This window comes from Chrysochloris asiatica, unplaced genomic scaffold (genome assembly GCF_000296735.1).
Source record: "Chrysochloris asiatica unplaced genomic scaffold, ChrAsi1.0 scaffold00018, whole genome shotgun sequence".
Taxonomy (NCBI): Eukaryota; Metazoa; Chordata; class Mammalia; order Afrosoricida; family Chrysochloridae; genus Chrysochloris; species Chrysochloris asiatica.
This window is the reverse complement of record NW_006408536.1, coordinates 21,149,119-21,169,636: the sequence shown is the minus strand read 5'-3', so window position 1 is coordinate 21,169,636 and position 20,518 is coordinate 21,149,119. Positions and strand designations below refer to the sequence as shown.

The 20,518-nt window shown below is 43.0% G+C and overlaps 1 protein-coding gene across 1 annotated transcript; it reads right to left on the bottom strand.

The window, feature by feature from the left end:
- Positions 1-582: 582 nt before the first annotated feature.
- Positions 583-7,594, bottom strand: PIGA (phosphatidylinositol glycan anchor biosynthesis, class A). The gene is made up of 5 exons (XM_006835692.1): positions 6,880-7,594; positions 5,619-5,751; positions 4,856-4,988; positions 4,495-4,701; positions 583-852 (listed from the first exon to the last, which is right to left on the bottom strand). The coding sequence occupies exons 1-5, from the start codon at positions 7,592-7,594 to the stop codon at positions 583-585; spliced, it is 1,458 nt and encodes a 485-aa protein (XP_006835755.1).
- Between the last annotated feature and the right edge of the window lie 12,924 nt (positions 7,595-20,518).

Below are 20,518 nucleotides of genomic sequence, written 5' to 3'. Positions count from 1 at the left end.
AAAGGGGGAATGAATCTTTGCTCCTTAACCAGCAGGAAGGGAGGAAGTAGCCAGCCTAACGATCTAATAGAACAGGTGCTCCCAAGAGGCTGGGAATTAACGGATCATCTCACCAGAGAAGCCTGCTGGTTCTTTATTGAGCACCCCAATAAATATTTAAGCACAGACTTAGAATAGTTCACGTACTTGTTGTAGTTCCCTAAAGAAAACTTGTAAACATCTGGTAAATGTCTAATGGGGTAGCATTAAAAATTGGCCAATAAATACTCAGAAAACATTTGGCCCTTCAGCACCCAAAATATAATGTTCCAACCTTTTGGCTCGAGGGATATTTCAGTAGCCTGAAAAGTTGCATACCTGAGTGGAATTAAGGTTTTCTCTCAAATCTGAAATAAGTGCAAGGAGCTTCTACACTCAGGGATTGCATATGTTTTTCTCTCTCCTCAAAAGAAAACGTTGAATGATAAAGAGGTAGCATAACTTACTAAGATTAACTGTAAAAAAAAACAAAACAAAGCTTATTTTCAATAGTCGTCCTAAAACTATCACAGATGTTTAAAATCTGCCTGTCCTGGCCTTTTTCTACCTGGTTTTAGAAGGTTCACTACTATTCTGGTCCCTTTGTTTACTGTAAGAACACTGTCGACCCCAGGTGCTCTGTGGGCCGGAGGCATCTACCGCAACATCAATAAGAGAATCTGGGATCATCCATTGCAGAAAAACAAGGAAGAGAAAGTTGAAAACTGCCAACAAAGCAAAAATACAGCCTGTTACTGGGCCGCAGTGAGAGATGAGTCGATCCAGTCGCTTGTCCATGGATAAAACAGCCTCCCTGGACACCCGGTCATACACCTGGAGGTGGGAAAGGGAGAAGACAGGAAATGAGCACTTGGAACCACTTGGGATCCACTAGCAACCCACTATTGGCCCTGGGCAAATGCTGACATCTGCTCACCAAGAGGCTTTTATAGTAGCACACAACCAAGTGGCTTACATTTTCTTGTGACTGCTGTTTTTAAATAATGACAAAATTTAATCAATGAGGTTAATCACAGTAATTCTTACAACACCTAGCACTTATTCTGGGCCCAACACTGGACCAGCCACCGTGTGAAACGAAGACGAATCAGCTCTGGTTCCTCTCCTCTAAGCGATTACCATCAACTTTCATGGACTCCTCCAATTCCAAGGAGTCCGGGTTGCTAGCCGAAAAAGGAGCAGTTTGAACCCACCAGCTCCACACATGAAAAAGCCTGTAAACATGATTGTTGTTGTTGTTAAATGCAGTCAAGTTGGTTCTGACTCACAGCAACCCTGTAGAGGTTTTGTAAGGAGCAGCTGGTGGTTTTTAAGCTGCCAACCTGGTGGTGTGCAGTCCAGGGCTTACCCTACAGTAGTTCTACTTTGTCCTATGAGGTTACAGTGAGTCAGAATCGGATTGACAGCACACAACAGTAGCAACAACTAGAATTCCAATTCTTGAGAAGTCTCAGCGGCTTTTTGGATCAGCACCTTGGTGGCAACCGGAACTCGGCAGAGCCTCCCTGAAGCAGGCTCAACCATCTAGTGCTCACGGACTGCTAAGACAGCTTACTCCTCCTGGAACTGGCAGACAGGGACCCTGAATGCGTTACAAACTCTTCATGTCAACACCCACATCAGCCCTGTCTTTGAGCTTGCTCAGGCAGTGAGAGCACGCAAAAACAGCTCATGGACTTCAAATGATTTCAAACCAAAAGAAGAGGAAAGAGATGGGGAAATGTTATTGATGGTATGGAGCAAACACAGACCTATGGTCTCAACTATTTTTTAAACAAAAATCAAAAACTTTTAAGACATAATATTTTAAATGAACAGACCAAATGGGTCAGCAATCATGTTTTTAACTTGAATTTGGAAATTATTTGTGCTCATGCTCACGTATCAGACCTGTAAATCAGACCTTTGGAACTCAATTTCTAACATGCAGTGCAAGTTCTAGAAACAAACGACTCAGAAAGGTGCAGGGGTTCCCAGTTTGTTCTTCGAACATAAGGCCATCTTGAATGCTAATCTTTTACTTAATAATATGCTGGGATGGGCAAGTTGTCATTCAGAGGGTTAATTCCAAAATGAACTCCCAATTTAATTTCTTGACCTATTTTCTAAATGGCACAGCTAAACTGAGAGAGAGAAGTTAGCTGCAATGGATCAAAATGTCCTGCGTTAAAAGGGAGAGTTAAAAACAAGAGCTATAGAATGACATGGCTGCCCATCTTTATTCCCAAAGCCCATTCATTTGTGACCTTAAGTGATAAAATGATAGTCTATTACTATGAAGACAGAAGTCACGTGGTGCTGTAGGCTAAGCACCCCACAGTTAACCACAAAGTTGACAGTTTGAACCCACCAATCACTCCCTGGACACCCGATATAGGGTCACTATGAGTCAGAACGCAATTCAATTAACAACAACAACAATGAAGACAGGGTCAGAGATGACTAATCACTACAGAGAGGGACTTAGTGCATTTTAAATGTTTACTATCAATCACCAAGAGCATTAAAATAATACAGGCATTTTACTTTTATTACAAGTGTCATAACTAAAAGCTAACTTGTCATTACAAAGATAATGGTAAGTTCCTTTAACATATGCCCACAAGTGTGATCCTAAAAGCAGCTCTTTCCCTTGACTTGATCATCTGCAAATGCTGTGACTTTACACGATGTCTGACAGAGTCAGATCATCACTTTATGAGCTGTGGGCCCCTCAACAGGGTGGACACTAAAATGGTTATCACTCAAAAAGCCAGCCCAGTCCTGCTACTGAAGGCTCAGGACAGAATCCAGGAAGTGACTGGACGGCAGACGGTACGGACACGTTACCATGGCCAGACGGCAGCATCCAGAGGAAAACAAGAAGGCCTTCATTTCCTACAGGTGGTCAGACTAAGAAACTGCTACAAAGTGAGCCTGTCCCCAGCTATTCCAGTCAAAGATGTCTGACTGTCAACTTCCGCAAACTAACAAAAAAGATGGTAAGGGAATTCTTAGGAATCAGAATTTTTGTACTTGTCTTCAAACAAGGCTTCCTCTTAGGTACTAGAATTTTCAAATCCATACTAAACAATAAAGCCTGGCTGTAAAGAGTGACGTCTTTTACCTCAGCTCCTGATGGCTAGCTACTTTAGGAAAAAACATACTGATCCACAGAACTAATCAACAGTATAGAGTAAGCAGGAGTCTACACTTTCCCGCCAGGCTCCCACTGGTAGCTTCCAGCTTTCCAAGAGGCAGAAGAGCTTCCGCTCAGCCTGTTAACCTTGGTGAGAGGAGGGGTGAGGCAAGCAAATAAAGGAAAGTTACTTTAACAAAGGACAAAAGTCAGTAGAAGACACGAAGTCTCTAACGCAGAGCCTTTGCCTCCACTCTGTTTCTGGACTCATCCTTGTTGTGGTGATTTCTCCAGAGTTCAGCCTGTTCTTTTGAATTCTACCATATTAGGTTCTTAATCAGCCCAAAGAGGTAAAATTCCTTTTCCTGTGGAAAATTACAAAAGCTAGCAATACTGACATAAGAACTTTAGCAAGTGGCCTGAAATACTTTGTTGGTGGTGTCAGGTGCCACTGAGTTATACCTACAAGTGGTAAAGTCACCACAATTGGGCTCAGCAAAACTATTTGTTTTCTGATGGACCTGTATGTATTAGAATTGTAAACAGACTCAGGAAAACGTCGCCAAGTAGGTCACGAAATGAGCCCTAATAGTAGTGCTGCCTCCAATTTCTGTGACTTCTATAAAATCATGTCACTTCTTCAGGCCATGCCCAGTTTAATGAGGGGTTTATAGACTGATGGCACAATTGTTAAGCTCTCGGCTGCTAAGGTTGGCAGTTAAAACCCACCCATGGCCCTCAGAGTAAAATGGGAACAGCTCGACTTTGTAAAATGTGGGTGTACTGGAAAAATCATCAGAACAGGGAAAATTCTGGTGGCAGCCTTGACAAAAATGGGAGACTCAGGAGAGGCACAGTAAGGCATTTCAGGAGCCTGATGTTGGAGACGGGATTACTGCCAGGAACGTGGAGTGACGCACATTCAAAGTGAGGTGGTCAGCCACCACCTTTAAGCAGGTCACGGTTGTCTGGTTGTTTCTGCTCCTGCCAATCAAGAGATTTGGTTGCTATGCACTGTCGATGCTGCCCTGGTTTGATAAGCAGGTGATTCTGTTTTTAGCAGGATGTCAACCTGTATTTTTTCCTGTCCCAGTACACCCACAAATTACAAACCAAGAGTCCATTTGGATTTCATTTCATCAGCCATACCCGAACTGGATACAACTGGTTTGAAGCCCTACTTAGCCCATCATGCACCAAAAGTTATACAAACTTCATTTCTCTGGATTTGACATGGATTCCTAAGCTTTAGCAACAAAACATAAAGAGATAGTTTGTGGTATCAAGAGATAGTTCAGACATAATCTTCAGAGATTCAGAATTAGAGTCGGACATACTTTTTCAGTTCTTTCTGCAACATTCCTCCAGGTGTAGAAAGTCTTGACTATGTTGTGGATATCTGCTGGAGGCAGCAAAGTTCCTGACTTTAGTTGGGAAATAGCTTTTTCCAATCCTTCACACAAAGACTTGACTGAAGGCTCACATAAAATAATAAGACTTTCTGGAAGTACCTCAGGAATTCCACCAACCCTGGTACTTACAACCTTAAAAAGAAGAAAAAAGAACACATAATCCACTGGAATTCATATCTCGGGAAAATAAAACTAAAAAAAGAAACGTACTCTTGAATGATTATGATTATTTTTTGAAGATTCAAGTAAAGAAATGCCAACAACTGAAACCTTTAAGCTGTTTTACCTGTAAACCACAACTGGCCGCTTCCAGAATTGCCATGCAGAATGCTTCGGTAAGGGAAGTGTTAAGAAAAATATGTCCTTGAACTAAGACATTTCTAACGTTCTTGTGTTCTAAGGCTCCCAGGAGATGCACCCTAATTATTGAAATGAGAGAGGAAGAAAGAAGGGAGTGAAAAATCATGCTTCAAAAGAAGTGTATTATGTAAGTCAAGTTGGTTTTTCATATGATATACTGAAGTTCTTACTGGTTCTAAAGTTTTCAATCTCAAACAATTCTTATCTCCAAATTCTGACCTCAAAACAACAGCATTGGAGGAACGTGTAATAGGCACTGGACTGCAAACGTCAGTTTGAACCGCAATATGTGCTTCAAGCTCATCAGCCGCCTCTAGGAAAACCCTATGCAGAGTTGCCAAGGGCTGGAACTGACTCGAGAGCATTTAACAACAACAGCCAACAATTGAAATCACAACACAGAAGGGTCTGGAAATCTGCAAACGTTTCTAGTCAAAACTGCTGCTTCTTTGAGCTTCTCCCTTCACGTCTCCAACCCCTGCCTCCACCACCAGATATTATTGGACTTATGGGGGAAAGTAAAATGGTGAATTCTTTAACCATGTTTCCCAAATTTTCTATAAATAAAAACACATAAGCCATGCAATTACACTGGGGAGAAGCAGCACGTCTAAAGCAGGCATGGAGTCCAAAGGGAACACAGAAGGTCACTACTTCCTCCCCTACGACCACACGAAACCCATCAGTACCTGTCATGGAGCTGGTATCTTTCCCGCACTTCTTCCAAAATGATGCGCTTTGGTCCCTCTCCTCCAATTATGAAGTTTAAATCTGGGTATTTAAGACAGAGCTTAGGGATTATGCCACTAAGCAAATCAGTCCCTGAAAACAGAAAATAGACTGTTGGAGATATATTTAATGCTTTAAAAAAAAAAAAAAGCTTTAGAACTGACTCACTCTGAAAGGTAGTGGATGCACTCCTTAAAGCGGAGAAACGAACTCCCTGAGCTCGTTCCCAAGAGGGTGGATCCTGTTACATACATGGAGAGGTCCTGTCAGGACAGCAATTCCCGAGGCAGAACACCCTGACAGTCACTGCTCCCTCGCACACACCCACCACACTCTGTGTTACTGTTCCACAGCTCAGCATACTGGGAGCTTTCAGTGATTCACCTGCAATTTATATAGTGCTACTGAGCAGGAGAGCTGACTGGGGTTCTACCATCGGTCCCTGCTTTCTCATCAGTGAGTCCTTGGGTCATGGGAAAATTGTTTTCTGATCTGTAAAATGAGGAGACTGATGTACCTCAAGTCCAAAGTCTCTTTCAGCAACATAATTCCACCAGTCTATGATTCCGCTTTCTGCCAGAACCAAAGACTAAGCAACAAAGAATAATTGCTGCCTCTAGTTTGTTCAAACTGTAGAGAATTTTGCAGTGAAACCAATAATGCTGGCAAAGTCAAAGACTGGCCCTTCCCACCCAAAGGTCCACGTACAGGGCCTCTTTTCGTTTCCAAGGGGATCTGACTTTGTAACATTAATTAATAAGAGACAGTCTCCAGTAACTGTTGTGACTTTTTTAGTCACTCTTAAAACATCCAAACATTTAAGAGGGTGTGGTGGCTCTGTAGGATAAGCACTGGACTGCGAACCATAAGGTAGGCAACTAGTTTGGGGACACCAGCCACTCTGAGGGAGAAAGATGAGGCTTTCTGCTTCCTCAAAGCTTTACAGCCTTGGAAACCTTATACAGGGTTGTTGCTATGAGTCGGAACCGATTCCCCGGCACACAGCATCAACAGCATTAAAGGTTAAAGAAGGGCAGCATTCGGCACTGCTCCAACAAATGTCTTCCTGGAGGCTTTTCTTGCTACATTTCATACAGAGTTATTCAGGAAACAAAAAGACAAGCCAAACAATCAGTATTCACAAGTATTCCACAGCCTTCCCACAGGGGGACAGGAAAGGTCGGTGCACCGCAATCATAGCTACTTCGTTTCATGCATTACCTTTCCTGTAAACCAGTCGGCTGACCACGATGATGGTCACGACGTCATCATGCCTTTGAAACGGGTCTGGGGTGAAATCAGTCGGGTCTACAGCATTCGGAATGACGGACACTATTTCGGGGTTCAGCGTGGCTCTGAGTACCGTGTTTTCCTTACTCGTGTAGGAGACACAGATGATATGGTTCGTGTCGCAGAGAGACACGGTTAGAAGCTTGTTGGTTAGCACCGAGCTGACATCAGCGAATCCAAACAGGGAGTGGTCTGTGAAGACGGTCTGGAGCCCCATGGTCTTGCCATGGAAGAGGGCATCATGGGCCATGGCAGAAAACGAGCTATGCGAATGGATGATCGTGACCTTCTCCCGCACAAATATGTACCTGAGCAACGGCAGACTGTGGAAGAGGGTCGTGGCTGTCGACTGGTTGTACATGACTTTCAGAGGCAAATAATAGACTTTGAGGCCATTTGTGAGGTAACGGACGCCTTTCCGGTTTCCATAAGCATGGGTGACAATGATGATCTTGTGCCCTCGTTCAATCAGGCACTGAGAGAGCTGGTAAATGTGGCTTTCCACGCCTCCCATGTTGGGGTAGAAAAAGTCAGACACCATGCATACTGTATGGCTTTGAGTGCTGGACAGGGAACATTCGGCAGGGCTGGCGCAGGTGAGGGCAGCTGGGGGAGGCGGGTCAGGATCTTTCCCTCTAGCGGCCATCCTGACAACCCAGTCAAGACGTGTGGCGTCCACTACCTGCAAGAGAGTAAAGCGGCACCTTAGCTCAGGAAGCCCAATTTTCGCATCTAGATATAAATGCTGCTTTCAGAGTCGTGAAAATGTGCTCGCTGTACCCCTAGAAGCCAAAGTATGTGTGGGAACATCAGAAAGTTCATGGAAAAATGGAATGAAAAGGTGACGAAATTTTTCCATGAACTTTTTGAAGCCCCCTAACTGCTTTTACCTGACAACAGTGGATTTGTGAGCACTTACTACGTATGTGCCATACAGCAAAACTAGGTTCTTAATTTTGCTCTAAAATACTGCTAAACATAATTGATAAAATGAAGCTTGCTACAGTATAATGCACTGGACTGCAAGGTTGATTTGAACTGCAAAGTCAGCAGTTCAAACCCACCAGCCACTCCTCGGATACCCTATACAGGGTTGCTATCAGTCGGAATCGACTCAACGGCACATCACAGTAACAATACATCACAATAAAGTAACGGTGTACCAAGCTAACAAACCAGTCCATTCAAATAATTTAAAAAACACACACAGACACATTAATCACGATACCAGCTTGTATTTGTTGAATGGCCACTACACACTGGGTACTATGTGCTAAGAAGTTTCCAGATCTTACTACAGCATTGGCAAAACCTTAGGAAGTATTATCATCATCTAATACAAAGATGGCGTCCTGGTGTGGCGCTGTAGAAATAAGCACTTGACCATAAGGTCAGTTTGAACCACAAGGTCAGTGGTTCAAACCCACCAACCACTCCTTAGAAACCCTATACAGAGTTGCTATGAGTCGGAACCGACTTGAAGGCATGTAACAACAATAATAATACACAGAAAATCTAAACCTCAGAGAGGTTAAGGAATTTATCTGAGACCACTCAGTCTGTTTCATTAGTGCTTCATCTGCTGGTATTTTCCCCTTGTGCAGCCCACTCTGCCTATATATATGGACTTGGTTCACCCTACAGAATGGGGCACAAGTGATGTTATGTGAGTTCTCGGCCTCAACCTGAAAAAGCTCAGGGAGCTTCCACTTGTACACTTTTGGGGACCCTGAGCCAGCAATAGGAAGTCCAGCCAGCATGTAAGAGATCAGGTGGAAAGGTGGAAGCTGAGCCCATGGAGTTAGGGAGAGGCCTCGGCGATCCAATGTTCTTAGCCAGGCCTAGTCTCTAGCCAACTTGGCAGCTAAATGCAGCCCTGTTAGTGACCATTGCCAACACCAGTAGAACCACGGGGCTGAGCCTAGTAAGTTGCAGAATCATAAAAAATAACAAAATGGCTATTGTTTTAGCCCTTAACTTTTGGATGGTTTGTCCTATAGTAATGGATACCAGGCCAGGATTCAAACCAAGCTATACTGGACCACCACCTGGTTTTGTAAATCATGTCTGAGTTTGCCCATTCACACAATATCTATGTTTTGTTGCTGTTGTTGTTGTTGACTACAATAGCACAGTATAATAACAGAGACAATATGGCCCACTGAGACAAAAACATTTGCTATCGGGTCCAACATAGAGTATGTCTGCCGACTGCTCAAGTTTCTGGTCTACCTTCTCTGAGGAGTCTTCCACAGGAGATTGTTTTCCAGAGGGTAGGACACTGAGTGAGCAGCTGAAGTTAGAAGTGATGGAAAGGAACCCGCTGTAAGCCTACTCCCAAACAAACTTCCGATTTTCCGTCCCAAGATAAGTGCCCTTGTATATTTCTTCTCAAAAGGAGCCCAAAGATTGAGGCAGCTCTAAATTTCCTTCAAAGGAGCCCTGGTGGTCCAAAAAAGAATTACGTGTTCAGCTGCTAACCAAAGAGTTAGCATCTCAACACACCCGTGTTCTGAGGCAGAAAGACGTCTGCTTCCATAAAATTCTTGTTAAGTGTCATTGAATTGGTTCTGACTCATAGCTACCCTGTATAGCGTTTCCGAGGACCAGCTGGTGGATTTGAGCTGCAGACCTTTTGGTTCAAATCTACCATGAGGTCAAGTGCTTATCCTAGGGTGTCACACTAGGACTCCATAAACATTACAGCCTGAAAAATCCCGTGAAGCAGGTCTACTGATGCATGGGGTCCTCACAAGGTGGCATCTACTCATTGGCAAACAACAACTTCCTACAGGTGCCCCTACTGCTTAATCTACCCACAGTGACATGCACACAGGAGCACTAAATGCTCTGACTTCGGACTCCCCTCTATATTGTAAAGGCTGCAAATATTTACAGATTGTATTCAGTGAATCATGTATACAATCAGTATTTATTTATACTACCAAATTCAGCACTGGACTGAAAACTACAAGGTATGTGGTTCGAGCCCAGCAACTGCTCTGTTGATGAAAGAAGATGGTTTCTGCTCCTGAAAGATTTAAAAGTCTGCAAACCCTATACAAGGTTGCTATGAGTTGGAACTGACTAGAAGACACTTAACACCTGAGAGGGTTTGTTTTTGTTAAGTACCCTGGAGTCGTTTCCGACTCATAGTGACCCTGCACAGGGTAAATCTTTACGGGAGCAGAAAGCCTCATCTTTCTCCTGCGGGAACGGCTGGTAGTTTCAAACTGCCGACCTTGAGGTTAGCAGCCCAATTCATAATCACTACGCTACCAGAGCTCCTTACCTGAGAGGGTAAAGGGAAAAAAAAAATCACAAATACCCAAGATTCAATGGTATAAACTCTAGTCTACTTCTGCTGGTCCTGTCAACCTGGACTTGGCACTTTTCTGAGCACCATTTTCACTGTCGCTGTAGCAGGTTTAAAGGAAATCCACATTTTCTCCTTTTTTATTCCAGGATAACAAAACTCAACCGGCTCCCTCCATTTTTTTCCTCACTGCCTCTTTCAGTTTCCCTTTCTGTTTTTCCTCCAGGTGTGTCCTTCACCTGGGTTTGGAAAACTGAAGGTTAAGAGTCAACTCAAAACGGGCGGGCTCCAGGGCCATTTGGCACTGCAGGATAATGCGCTGGACCACAAGGTCAGATTGAGCTGCAAGGTCAGCAGTTCAAACCCACCAGCCACTCCTCGGAAAACAGGGCCACCAAGAGTCAGAAGCCACTTGATGGCACTTAACAACCACAAAGTAGGAAACGTGTCTCTCAGGGTTGCCCATGATCCCCACCAAACTTACGAGGGGGCATCCAAAGGCTCTTGGGAAAATCTCATGATCACTCAATTACATTTTTCCACGAACGTTTTGAAGTCCCCCTCAGACAGCATTATTACAGATTCTCAGAGGCTGGGCAAGCCAGTGACAAGATCTAGTGATAATAGTCCTCAACTTTGCAAATGGCAAGTCCCCAGCCCCATACAATGGGCATTCGTGCCAATCCCTTGCAAGGATTCATGCCAACACCTGGCTTTTCCATTTTAACTACTTCTTCAGAAACAGGCCACTGTAGAACTGGCTTTACTCATGAAATGTCAATACGAACAAACTGACTATTGCCCTATTCAAATTATTCAAGCTTATACTTGTCAGTGGCTCAACTAACATTTTCTTCCTGGGGCTCATCACCTGAACTTGAACTTCCAGTTCTATTCAACTGAAAAAAACGATGAAGGATAATACAAACAGTGAGTCAAGAGCCAAATGAAATCCTTAAAACTGTTCTTGGCAACGTTCTACAACGAGTGGGCCTCATCACCCCTAACAACCGGGTGGCGAACGGAGACACGATCACAGAATCGTGGATTTTAAAGCTGGAGATCTAGACCTAAACTCCCCTACTTTATATCTGTGGAGCCAGACAAATTGTGCAATGTGGCGAAAAGTCCCCATTCAACCACTTAGGTGGCAAATTCGACCAGGGCCATGGAGCTCCCGGGCGCAGACAGTAACAGCAAAGCTTCCGGAGCCATGGGAAGGCCCGGCGGGGTTGGGGTCAAGAGGACAGTCCTTGCACTGTGCCCTTGGGCGCGACCCGGGCATCACTCGCTGAGGGCTGTCTGGGTAGCATGAGGGCCGCGATTAAGTCGCTCCCACTCAGTCCCCGGCCACGGCGCGACCCGATTGGGATAGGCCTGAGGGAAGGAGGCAGGCCGGTCGCCAGCCTCCAAAGAACCGGTTTCAGCGCCGCCGCTTCTACCCACCTTCAACCCGGCTCAACACCTGAGACCCTTTAACCCGACTTCCTGGTCCAGTGCTGGGCCAGCTTCCCACTACCGGACGCGCACTTACCAGCGAACCCCATGGCCGCCAACGTCCGGACCTCCCGCGGCTGCAACTGGAGCCCCGCCCCAGCCAATCACAATGTAACGTTACGTCACCGCGCTGGCGAGTACGCCAAGACGTTCCGGAAGACCTACTTTCTCTGCATTGAAAGCAGTACCCCTCAGTTTAACTTTTAAATAAATTTCTGGCTTCTCGAGCTCCTCGGAAACAGCCCGGTTGTCTTAAAGAGACAGCCGACCAGGAATTTTCCTTTTGCAGGGTTATGTTAGAACTCCCAGCCTGCCTCGCAGCGGCTCTCTAGCACTGCCGGGAGTTGTAGTTTAATGAGCTTTGCTTAGCGGCGAATCCTCACTTAGAGAACTACCATTCCCAAGATGCATCGCACTCGTCACCAGAAAGCTGCGAAAGGTCTGGTGAGTCAGCTGCACGGTTACCTAGTTACAGCGTCTCTTTTCAGGAAACCTGAGTGCTCTAGACTTGCTTCAGGCGTGAGAAATTTTTTACGTGGGAAAACAACAGAAAGCCAGGGTTGTGGGTTGTTTTGTTGTTGAATACCTGTGCCGTAGTACAACCGTGCTGCATTTTAGCATCGTGGTCGGATTGCCCGGATTAGGAAATAAAACTACACGAATAAAAATAAATAAATAAATAAAGCAAATAATCTGACATTTGAATTTCAGATAAGTAAAAAAACAACAATTGCAATCTAATTATGTCCCAAATATGTAATGGGGCATGCTTTACAAATTATTCCTTGTTTATCTGAAATTCGAATTTAACTGAATGTCTTGTACTCTATTTAGCAAGCCTGGTTCAAATATCTGTCTGGCCAGGAGGCTTGAGAACCAGTGGAAGTGGTCTGACGATCATCCATCCCTCAGCAATGATACTAAGAGTTCCCCAGCCCTGTCATGGTGCCTGGCATTCTGAAGAACAGACAATCTTTCAGAGCACCATCACCACACCATTACCAACATACCTTTAAATCTGGAGAAAATCTATTCATCCAGGAAGACCTTGGCTCCTTTCTGATGTCTTCCTCAAACCTCCAGACAGAATGGGACAGTCCTTCTTGTGTATATGACTCTGGCCATACTAGTGCCATGCCATTTTCCAGGCACACTTCCTTTGCCTGATGCTTGATGACTTGTGTCTTCTTGGATCTCACATGGGTTTTGTTTTGTGTTTTTTCACCTGAAATTTGACAATTACATTTGCTTGTTAAATGTCAGACTTCCCCCATCAGATAGTAAGCTGAGGAAGGGTCTGTTCCTGATAATAGACATTAAATAAGTTTTATTTATATTAATGAATTTCTTTACCCAGTGCCAACACAGTCTCTGACATTTTCGACCAACAGCACCAAACCCACTGCTTCCAACTCATAGATATCCAATAAAATGTATCAAAAGTGCAATAATTCAAAGAGTAATTTGGTTGCAGTATTTCAAGTATGTTGGAGTCCTGGTGTGGCGCTGTGGGTTAATGCACCAGACTGCAAAGCCGTTTGAACTGCAGGGTCGGTGGTTCAAGCTCACCAGCTGCTCCTTGGAAACCCTATATAGGGTCGCTATGAGTCGGAATCGACTCGATGGCATTTAACAACAACAACAACATTGAAGTGTGTTAATGAGCTAATAATGAATAAGCCAGAAATGAAGAAAAGAGAATTGATGCATTTGCATTATGGTGTTGGTGAAGAGTATTGAAAGTACTATGGATTGCCAGAGAACTAACAAATCTGTCTTGGAAGAAGTACAGCCAGAATTCTCTTTAGAAGCAAGGATGGAGAGACTTCATCTTTCATACTTAGATATGTTGTCAGGCCAGGCCCTGGTGACGGACATCATGCTTAGTTAAGTAGACGGTCAGTGAAAAAGAGGAAGACCCTCAATGAGGCAGATTGATACAGTGGCTGCAACAGTGGGCTCAAACCTAGCAGCAATTGTGAGGATGGTGCCGGATTGGACAGTGTTTGGTTCTGTTATCCACAGTGACTTAATGGTTAAGCACTTGACTACTAATCAAAAAGTACTGACCAGTGGGTACTAACCCAAAGGTTGGCAGTCCAAGTCCACCCAGAGGTGGCTTAGAAGAAAGTTTACAGCCATGAAAATCTCATGAAGTGCAGTTTGTCTCAGCACACACGGAGTCGTCGTGAGTTGCAATCAACTCCACAGCGACTGTTTTTTTGTCTCCTGTGTTAATAGTGAAGCATCAGAGTTTAACGATGATAAAGACTTCATGACATTTATTCGACTTGCTAACTTGCAGCAACACTACGAGATGGACAGCTTTAGATCAAAGCAATGAGGTCCTCTTCTCATTTTCTGCAGTAGGTTTTCAGACACTCGTAGAGGATGGGCAGAAATCTTGGAAGGGATGAATGACAGTAAGGTTTCATTTATGAGCCCCTGGTTTATCACTGTAAAAACAAACACATAAAGCCAAAAACCCAGCCAATAGCCTTCAAGTGGATTCTGACTCAGCGAACCTACAGGGCAGAGACTCCTTTGGGGTTCCGAAAGACTGTAAATCTTCACAGGAGCGAATAGCCTCATTTTTCTCTAACTGAGCAGCTGGCAGTCCAAAGTGCACTAAAGGCATTGGCTAAGAACAAGGCTCTGGGAATTGATGGAATACAGATTGATGCAGCACTGGAGGCATTCACAAGAAATATGCAAGACAACTACCTGACCAACTGATTGGAAGAAGTCCATATTTGTGCCCATCCCAAAGAGAAGTGGCCCAACAACATGTGGAAATCATCAGACAATAGCTTTAATGTCACATGCAAGTAAAATGCTGCTAAAGATAATTTTTTAATGGCTGCAACCATACATTTGACAGAGCACTGCCAGAGGTTCAAACTGAATTCAAACGAGGATGTGGAAGAGGGATATCATTGCTGACATCAGATAGATCTTGACTAAAAGCAGAGATTACCAGGAATATGTGTACTTTGCTTTATTGACTAAGTATGCATCGTGACATACTATGGACAACATTGCAAAGAATGAGCATTCTGGAACAGTTAATTGTGCTCATGAGGAACCTGTACATAGATCAAGAAGCAGTCATTCGAACAGAACAAGAGGACACTGAATGATTTAAAATCACGAAAGGTGCGTGTCAGGGTTGCATTCTTTCACCATCCTTATTCAACCTGTATGCTGAGCAAAGAATCTGAGAAGCTGGGTTCTATGAAGACAAACGTGGCATCAGGATTGGAGGAAGACTCATTAACAATCTTCGACATGCAGATGATACAATCTTGCTTGCTGAAAATGAAGAGGACTTAAAACATTTACTGATGAAGATCAAAGAGCACAGCCTTCTTTATGGATTGCACCTCAGTGTAGAGAACACAAAAATCCTCACCAATGGACCAATAGATAACATCATCATAAATGGAGAAAAGTTTGAAGTTGTCAAAGACATTTTGCCTGGATCCACCATCAGCACTCATGAAAGCAGCAGTTAATAAATCAAAGGACACATTGCATTAGGCAAATCTGCTGCACAAGACCTCTTTAAAGTGTTCAAGAGCAAAGACTTTAAGTGCTCCATACGTAAGCCATGGTATTATTAATAGCCTCATATGCATGTGAAAGTTGGACAGTGAATAATATTAAAAGTGCCATGGACTGCTGGCAAAACAAATCTGTGTTGGATTAAGTATAGCCAGGATGCTCCTTGTAAGTCAGGATGGCGAGACTTCGTCTCTCATACTTCGGACATAATATCCGAAGGGACCAGTCACTGGAGAAGGACATCACAGTAAAGTGAAGGGTCAGGGAAAAAGAGGAAGACCCCTGACGAGGTGAATTGGCACTGTGGCAGCAGCAGTTGGCTCAAGGTAAACACCATTTGTGAGGATGGCATAGAACCTAGCAGTGTTTCATTCTGTTGTGCATAAAAAAGCACCTAACAACAACAACAATGTTCAATGCTTAACCACAGCGCTACCACTCAAAATCCTGTCATGAATATCCTCTAAGAGTCTGGTGCCAATGCTCTTTCAAAATAGTTGTTTAAAAATAATAATAATAATGGAACTCTTTGAAAGATGCAGCAAAATGTCAGGTTACAAGACCACACAAGACTCAGTTGGAGTCCCTTTTACTGATAAAGAGAGATCTGAAAAAGGAATGAGGAAAACCCAAAGCAATTTATTGATGTAATGAAATCCCAATCCAAGTCCCAACATCATTCTTTAAAAAGATGGAAAAGCTAATCATTAACTTCATATGGAAAGCAAAGCATTACTTAAAAAGAAGAACAAGATAGGAAGCTTCTCACTCCACAGCCACATTAATTAAAACAGCCTGGTACTGGTACAACGAAAGACACATAGATCAATGAAACAGAACTGAGAACCCAGAAGGAAATCCAGCCCCCTACACTCAGTTGATCTTTGACCAAGGACCAAACACATTAAATGGGGGAAGAGATTCAGCAAATGGTGCTGGCAAAACTGGAAATCCATTCGCAGAAAAATGAAGTAAGTCTCATATCTCAGACCATATACGGGACTCAACATGGATAAAAGACCTTAATGTGTAACCTAGAGCCATAAAAATCCATGAAAAAATAGGGACAAATGTAGGTGCTCTGATCCCTGGCATAAATACAATATCAAGCATAACTGAAATCACAAACAGCAGAAGACAAAATAGAGAACTGGGACCTCCAAAAATTAGACACTTAAGTGCATCAAAAGATTTCATCAAAAGAGTCAAAAGAGACCCCAAAGACTGGGAAACATTTTTTGGCAATGACATATCAAACAAAGGACTACTGTCTGAAATTTATAGTACAGTGTAACTTCTTCAGTAAGAAGAAGACAAACAATCCACTTTAAAAATATGCAGAGGACATGAACAGACACTTCACCAAGAAGACATTTTCAGAAGGTTGGAAATAAAAGTGCTGTATGACCCAACAATCTCTCTTGTTGTTGTTGTTAAGTGCCGTCGAGTCAGTTCCGACCCATAGCGACCTTGTACAGGGTTTCCGAGGGTGTAAATCTTTACGGGAGTAGAAAGCCTCATCTTTCTCCCGCGGAGCGGCTGGTAGTTTCGAACCGCTGACCTTAAGGTTCGCAGCCCGATTCATAACCACTACGCTACTTGGTATAAATCCTCAAAAAATCAAAGCGATAGCATAGATAGGTATTTGCATGTCCGTGTTCACAACAGCACAGACCTGGAGACAGCCTAGATGCCCATCAGCAGAGGAATGGTTGAACCAACTTTGGTACACACACACATTGCTTTCAAAGAACCAGCTTCTTATCTTGTTGATTCTATTTTTCTGTTTTCTATTTCATTTATAGCTGCTCTAATATTTACTATTTCATTTCTACTAGTGACTGTAGGTTAACTCTGCTGGTCTTTTTCTAATTGTTTGAGGTGTTGTGTTAATGCGTTGGTTCTTTTTTAATATATGCGTTTTTCGCTATAAATTATTCTCTCAGCACTACTTTTCCTGTATCCCAAAGGTTTTGGAATGTTGTGTTTTCATTCTCATTTATTTATAGGGACTTTTTCATTTCATTTTTAATTTAGTCGATTACCCAGTAGCTTTTACATAGGGTTACATACACACAGTGGAATATTATGCAACACTGAAGAATAATGATGAATCTGCAAAAAGCCGCAGACATGGAGAAACCTCGAGGACATTTTTGCTGAGTGACGTTAGTTGATTGCAAAGGGACAGATACTGTGTGAGACCACTACTGTAAAAAGTCAAGAAAAGATTTTCATTCCATAATAAAATTTCTACAGTGGTACCAGGGGTGGGAGGGAAGGGAGAATTATTCACTGGGTAGAGTCTACACATGTGCTAAGTGGGGTGAAAGGGAATACAGTTAAAAATAAAAGGAAGGAAAGAAAGGAGAAGAAGAAAGGGATTTGGAGGAAATTGCTTTCTTCTTTCTTTATTTTTGGCCTTTTTTTTTCTCTTTTTTCTCCCCATGTACTGGAAGGGAAATCATGTATGTTTGTTTTCTGATTTAAAAAAAAAAAAAAGAGCTTATGCATTGTTTTCGTTTGAAACATGGAGGTCAGGTTACCATGGCAGCATCTTCAATGCTATTTTGACATGTTTCATACAGGACAGTCTGACTTCTGATTCCATCTCAATTATTTTAGTTTCTCTAATAACATCACCTCTATAATGGTGAATTATGATACTCAGAAATGGTTTTGAGGACTGCCTCATGTGTAATAAAGTAAGGGAAAAAAGTTAGACAGTGATGAAAAACTTTATGAGAGTATAACAAAAAAAACCCCCAAAACCCACAAAGAAGAAGTAGAAGAAATGCTATGACATGGAACAGATTGCAGTCATTGGATTGAATATCTGATTTGTTGAATGTGAAAATGATCATCTGCTTTGTAAGCCTTCACTCATTTTTTCTTCAGGCCAGAATAACTATTCTTTATCTTTATTACAGGAGCCCTGATAGTGTAGTGGGTTATGCAGTGGGCTGCTAATTGCAAGGTTAGCAGTTCGAATACACCAGTCTCTCTGTGGGAGAAAGATGAGACTTTCTGCTCCGATAAAGATTTACAGCCTCGGAAACCCTATCCAGGGTCGCTATGAGTTGGAATTAAATGGACGGCACACCACCACCACCAAAAGGAGCCATGGTGAGCAGTGATTAAGTGCTTGACTGCTAACTATCTATCCATCCATCCATCTCTCTATCTCTCTATCTAGATGTGGCAGTCTGCTTCCAGGAAGATTATAGCCACAAAAGCTCTACAGGATAGTTCACCTCTCTCCTATATGATCACTGTGGATGGGGGGGTGGGGGGTTGGGGGGGCGGAGGCTAGACTCGACGGTTATGGGTTTGTGTTTTGTTGTTGTTTTGTGCGTGTGTGTTTGTTGATTGGTTTTTGTGTCTTAGCATGAAAAAATTTCATGAGTTCCCACCTGCAAAAAGCTGTGTGGGTAATACAAGCGTGATTAAAACCTAGTCCCTGTCTTTTCAAAGCCTTTTATCCTTCCTAGCCTCTTCTTTTCAGTTTCAATAGTAAAAAGAGGTCAAGTTTTCATAACAGCTTCTTTGTGTTTTCAATACCATAGACTAGGCTGGTTTTAATAAATAGATACCCACAAAGGCACAATGTGGTTCAGTCCTTTGTGGACTCAAAAGGAGGAGGAGGCCAAGCAGTGGGCTGGCTGTATCAGCTGGTTCCAATGAAGGCTGCAGCTAGCTGCAAGCATCCAACACGAGCCAGTCTCTGAGCGAGCACACAGAAAAGTAAACAAATTCTGACTCCACCTTTCTGAATCTACAGCACTTAACAACCACCACCACCTCTCCTGGGTTTACCATCTCAGAACACTCCATTTATAGTCCATGAAATCTTAAGCAAAGGTCTCTGGCTCAGGGTATTTTTTAAAAGGCCAAAGAAAGTTGTAGCAGCTGGATTAAAATCTAAATCTGAGGATCATTCTAATTATAGCCTTCTGCTGAAAGATATGACCTCAAGGTCACCTTTAGAGATTTTCTTTGTAACCACGAAAATTAGAATAAAATACTTAGATACTTTATGTTCTGATTAATAAAATATGAGGCCAATCAATGTCAGCTGTAGAAGACAATGGCCTATAAACATGAAATCGCTTTCTCTTGAAATTCAGTGTTTGCAATTCTTATGTAAATGAGCCCTCTTCCATCATTCTGGAGTACTGAGAGCCCGTTACCTGTGTCCAAGTCACTTACTTGTAGGGCATGTCTGGTGTGAACTTTACAAACTCCAAGGAACTCAGCTAGGTTAGGGCATATGCAAATATCTTGGGCGAAAGCTAGGAAATGATACAGACTATAAAAGAAATACAAGAAAAATAATGGGTGCTCAGAGGGAAAAAAGTATTTCTGGATGGCGGCATCTAACTAGAAAACTAAGCAGAGTGTGATCATGCAGCGATTGGAAGGAAGATCATTCCAAGAACCTGTGACCAACAAATGAGCAGGGCTGTGTTCAATAAAACTTTATGTACAAAAACAGATCTGTGGGCCAATCCTTGTTAGTGGTGTGCGGTGGAGTCAGTTCTAACTCACAGCGACCCTGTATAGGGTTTCCGAGGCAGTACATCTTTACGGGAGCAGAAAGCCTCATCTTTCCCCGGCAGAACGTCTGGTAGTTTTGGACTGCTGACCCTGAGGTTAGCAGCCCGACTCGTAACCACTACACTACCAGAGCTCCTGGGCCAATGCTTACTTAACAAGCTCTATTTTAGAACACTCTCAATGATAAAATGGCAGAATCTTTTTGGATATCTTTCATCTCATAAATATTTGGGAATAAATGTTAATGAAATTCATTTCTAGAGTTGCAACATCCGAATCATATACCTATAATTTGTCTTAGTTTGAACACTTTCTCGAGGGGACTTCCCACCACTCTGCTTTAGACACAGATTCATGATCGATGCTAGCTCATTAATAGATTCCTGGACACTTGTGTTTGATTGTACCTCTTGGGGCTTCTCACTTATTTTTGTTTCAATTTCAACCACATTGCAGCACTATTAGTATGACAACTATACAACAAGATATGATGTCCTTGGGTAGTGGTGATGGTGTACTGTGGAGTCGCTTCCGACTCACAGTGACCCTGCATAGGGTTTCTGAGGCAGTGAATCTTTACAGGAGCAGAAAGCCTCTTCTTCTCCCGCAGAACAGCAGCTAGTTTCGAACTGCTGA

Coding starts and splice junctions, on each gene's coding strand:
- PIGA (XM_006835692.1), bottom strand. CDS start 7,594: ATGGCCGCTAGAGGGAAAGATCCTGACCCGCCTCCCCCAGCTGCCCTC. Junction 5,752..6,879: donor CCGACTGGTTTACAGGAAAG/GTAATGCATGAA, acceptor TTCTGTTTTCAG/GGACTGATTTGCTTAGTGGC. Junction 853..4,494: donor TTGCAGAAAGAACTGAAAAA/GTATGTCCGACT, acceptor TCCCACCTCCAG/GTGTATGACCGGGTGTCCAG.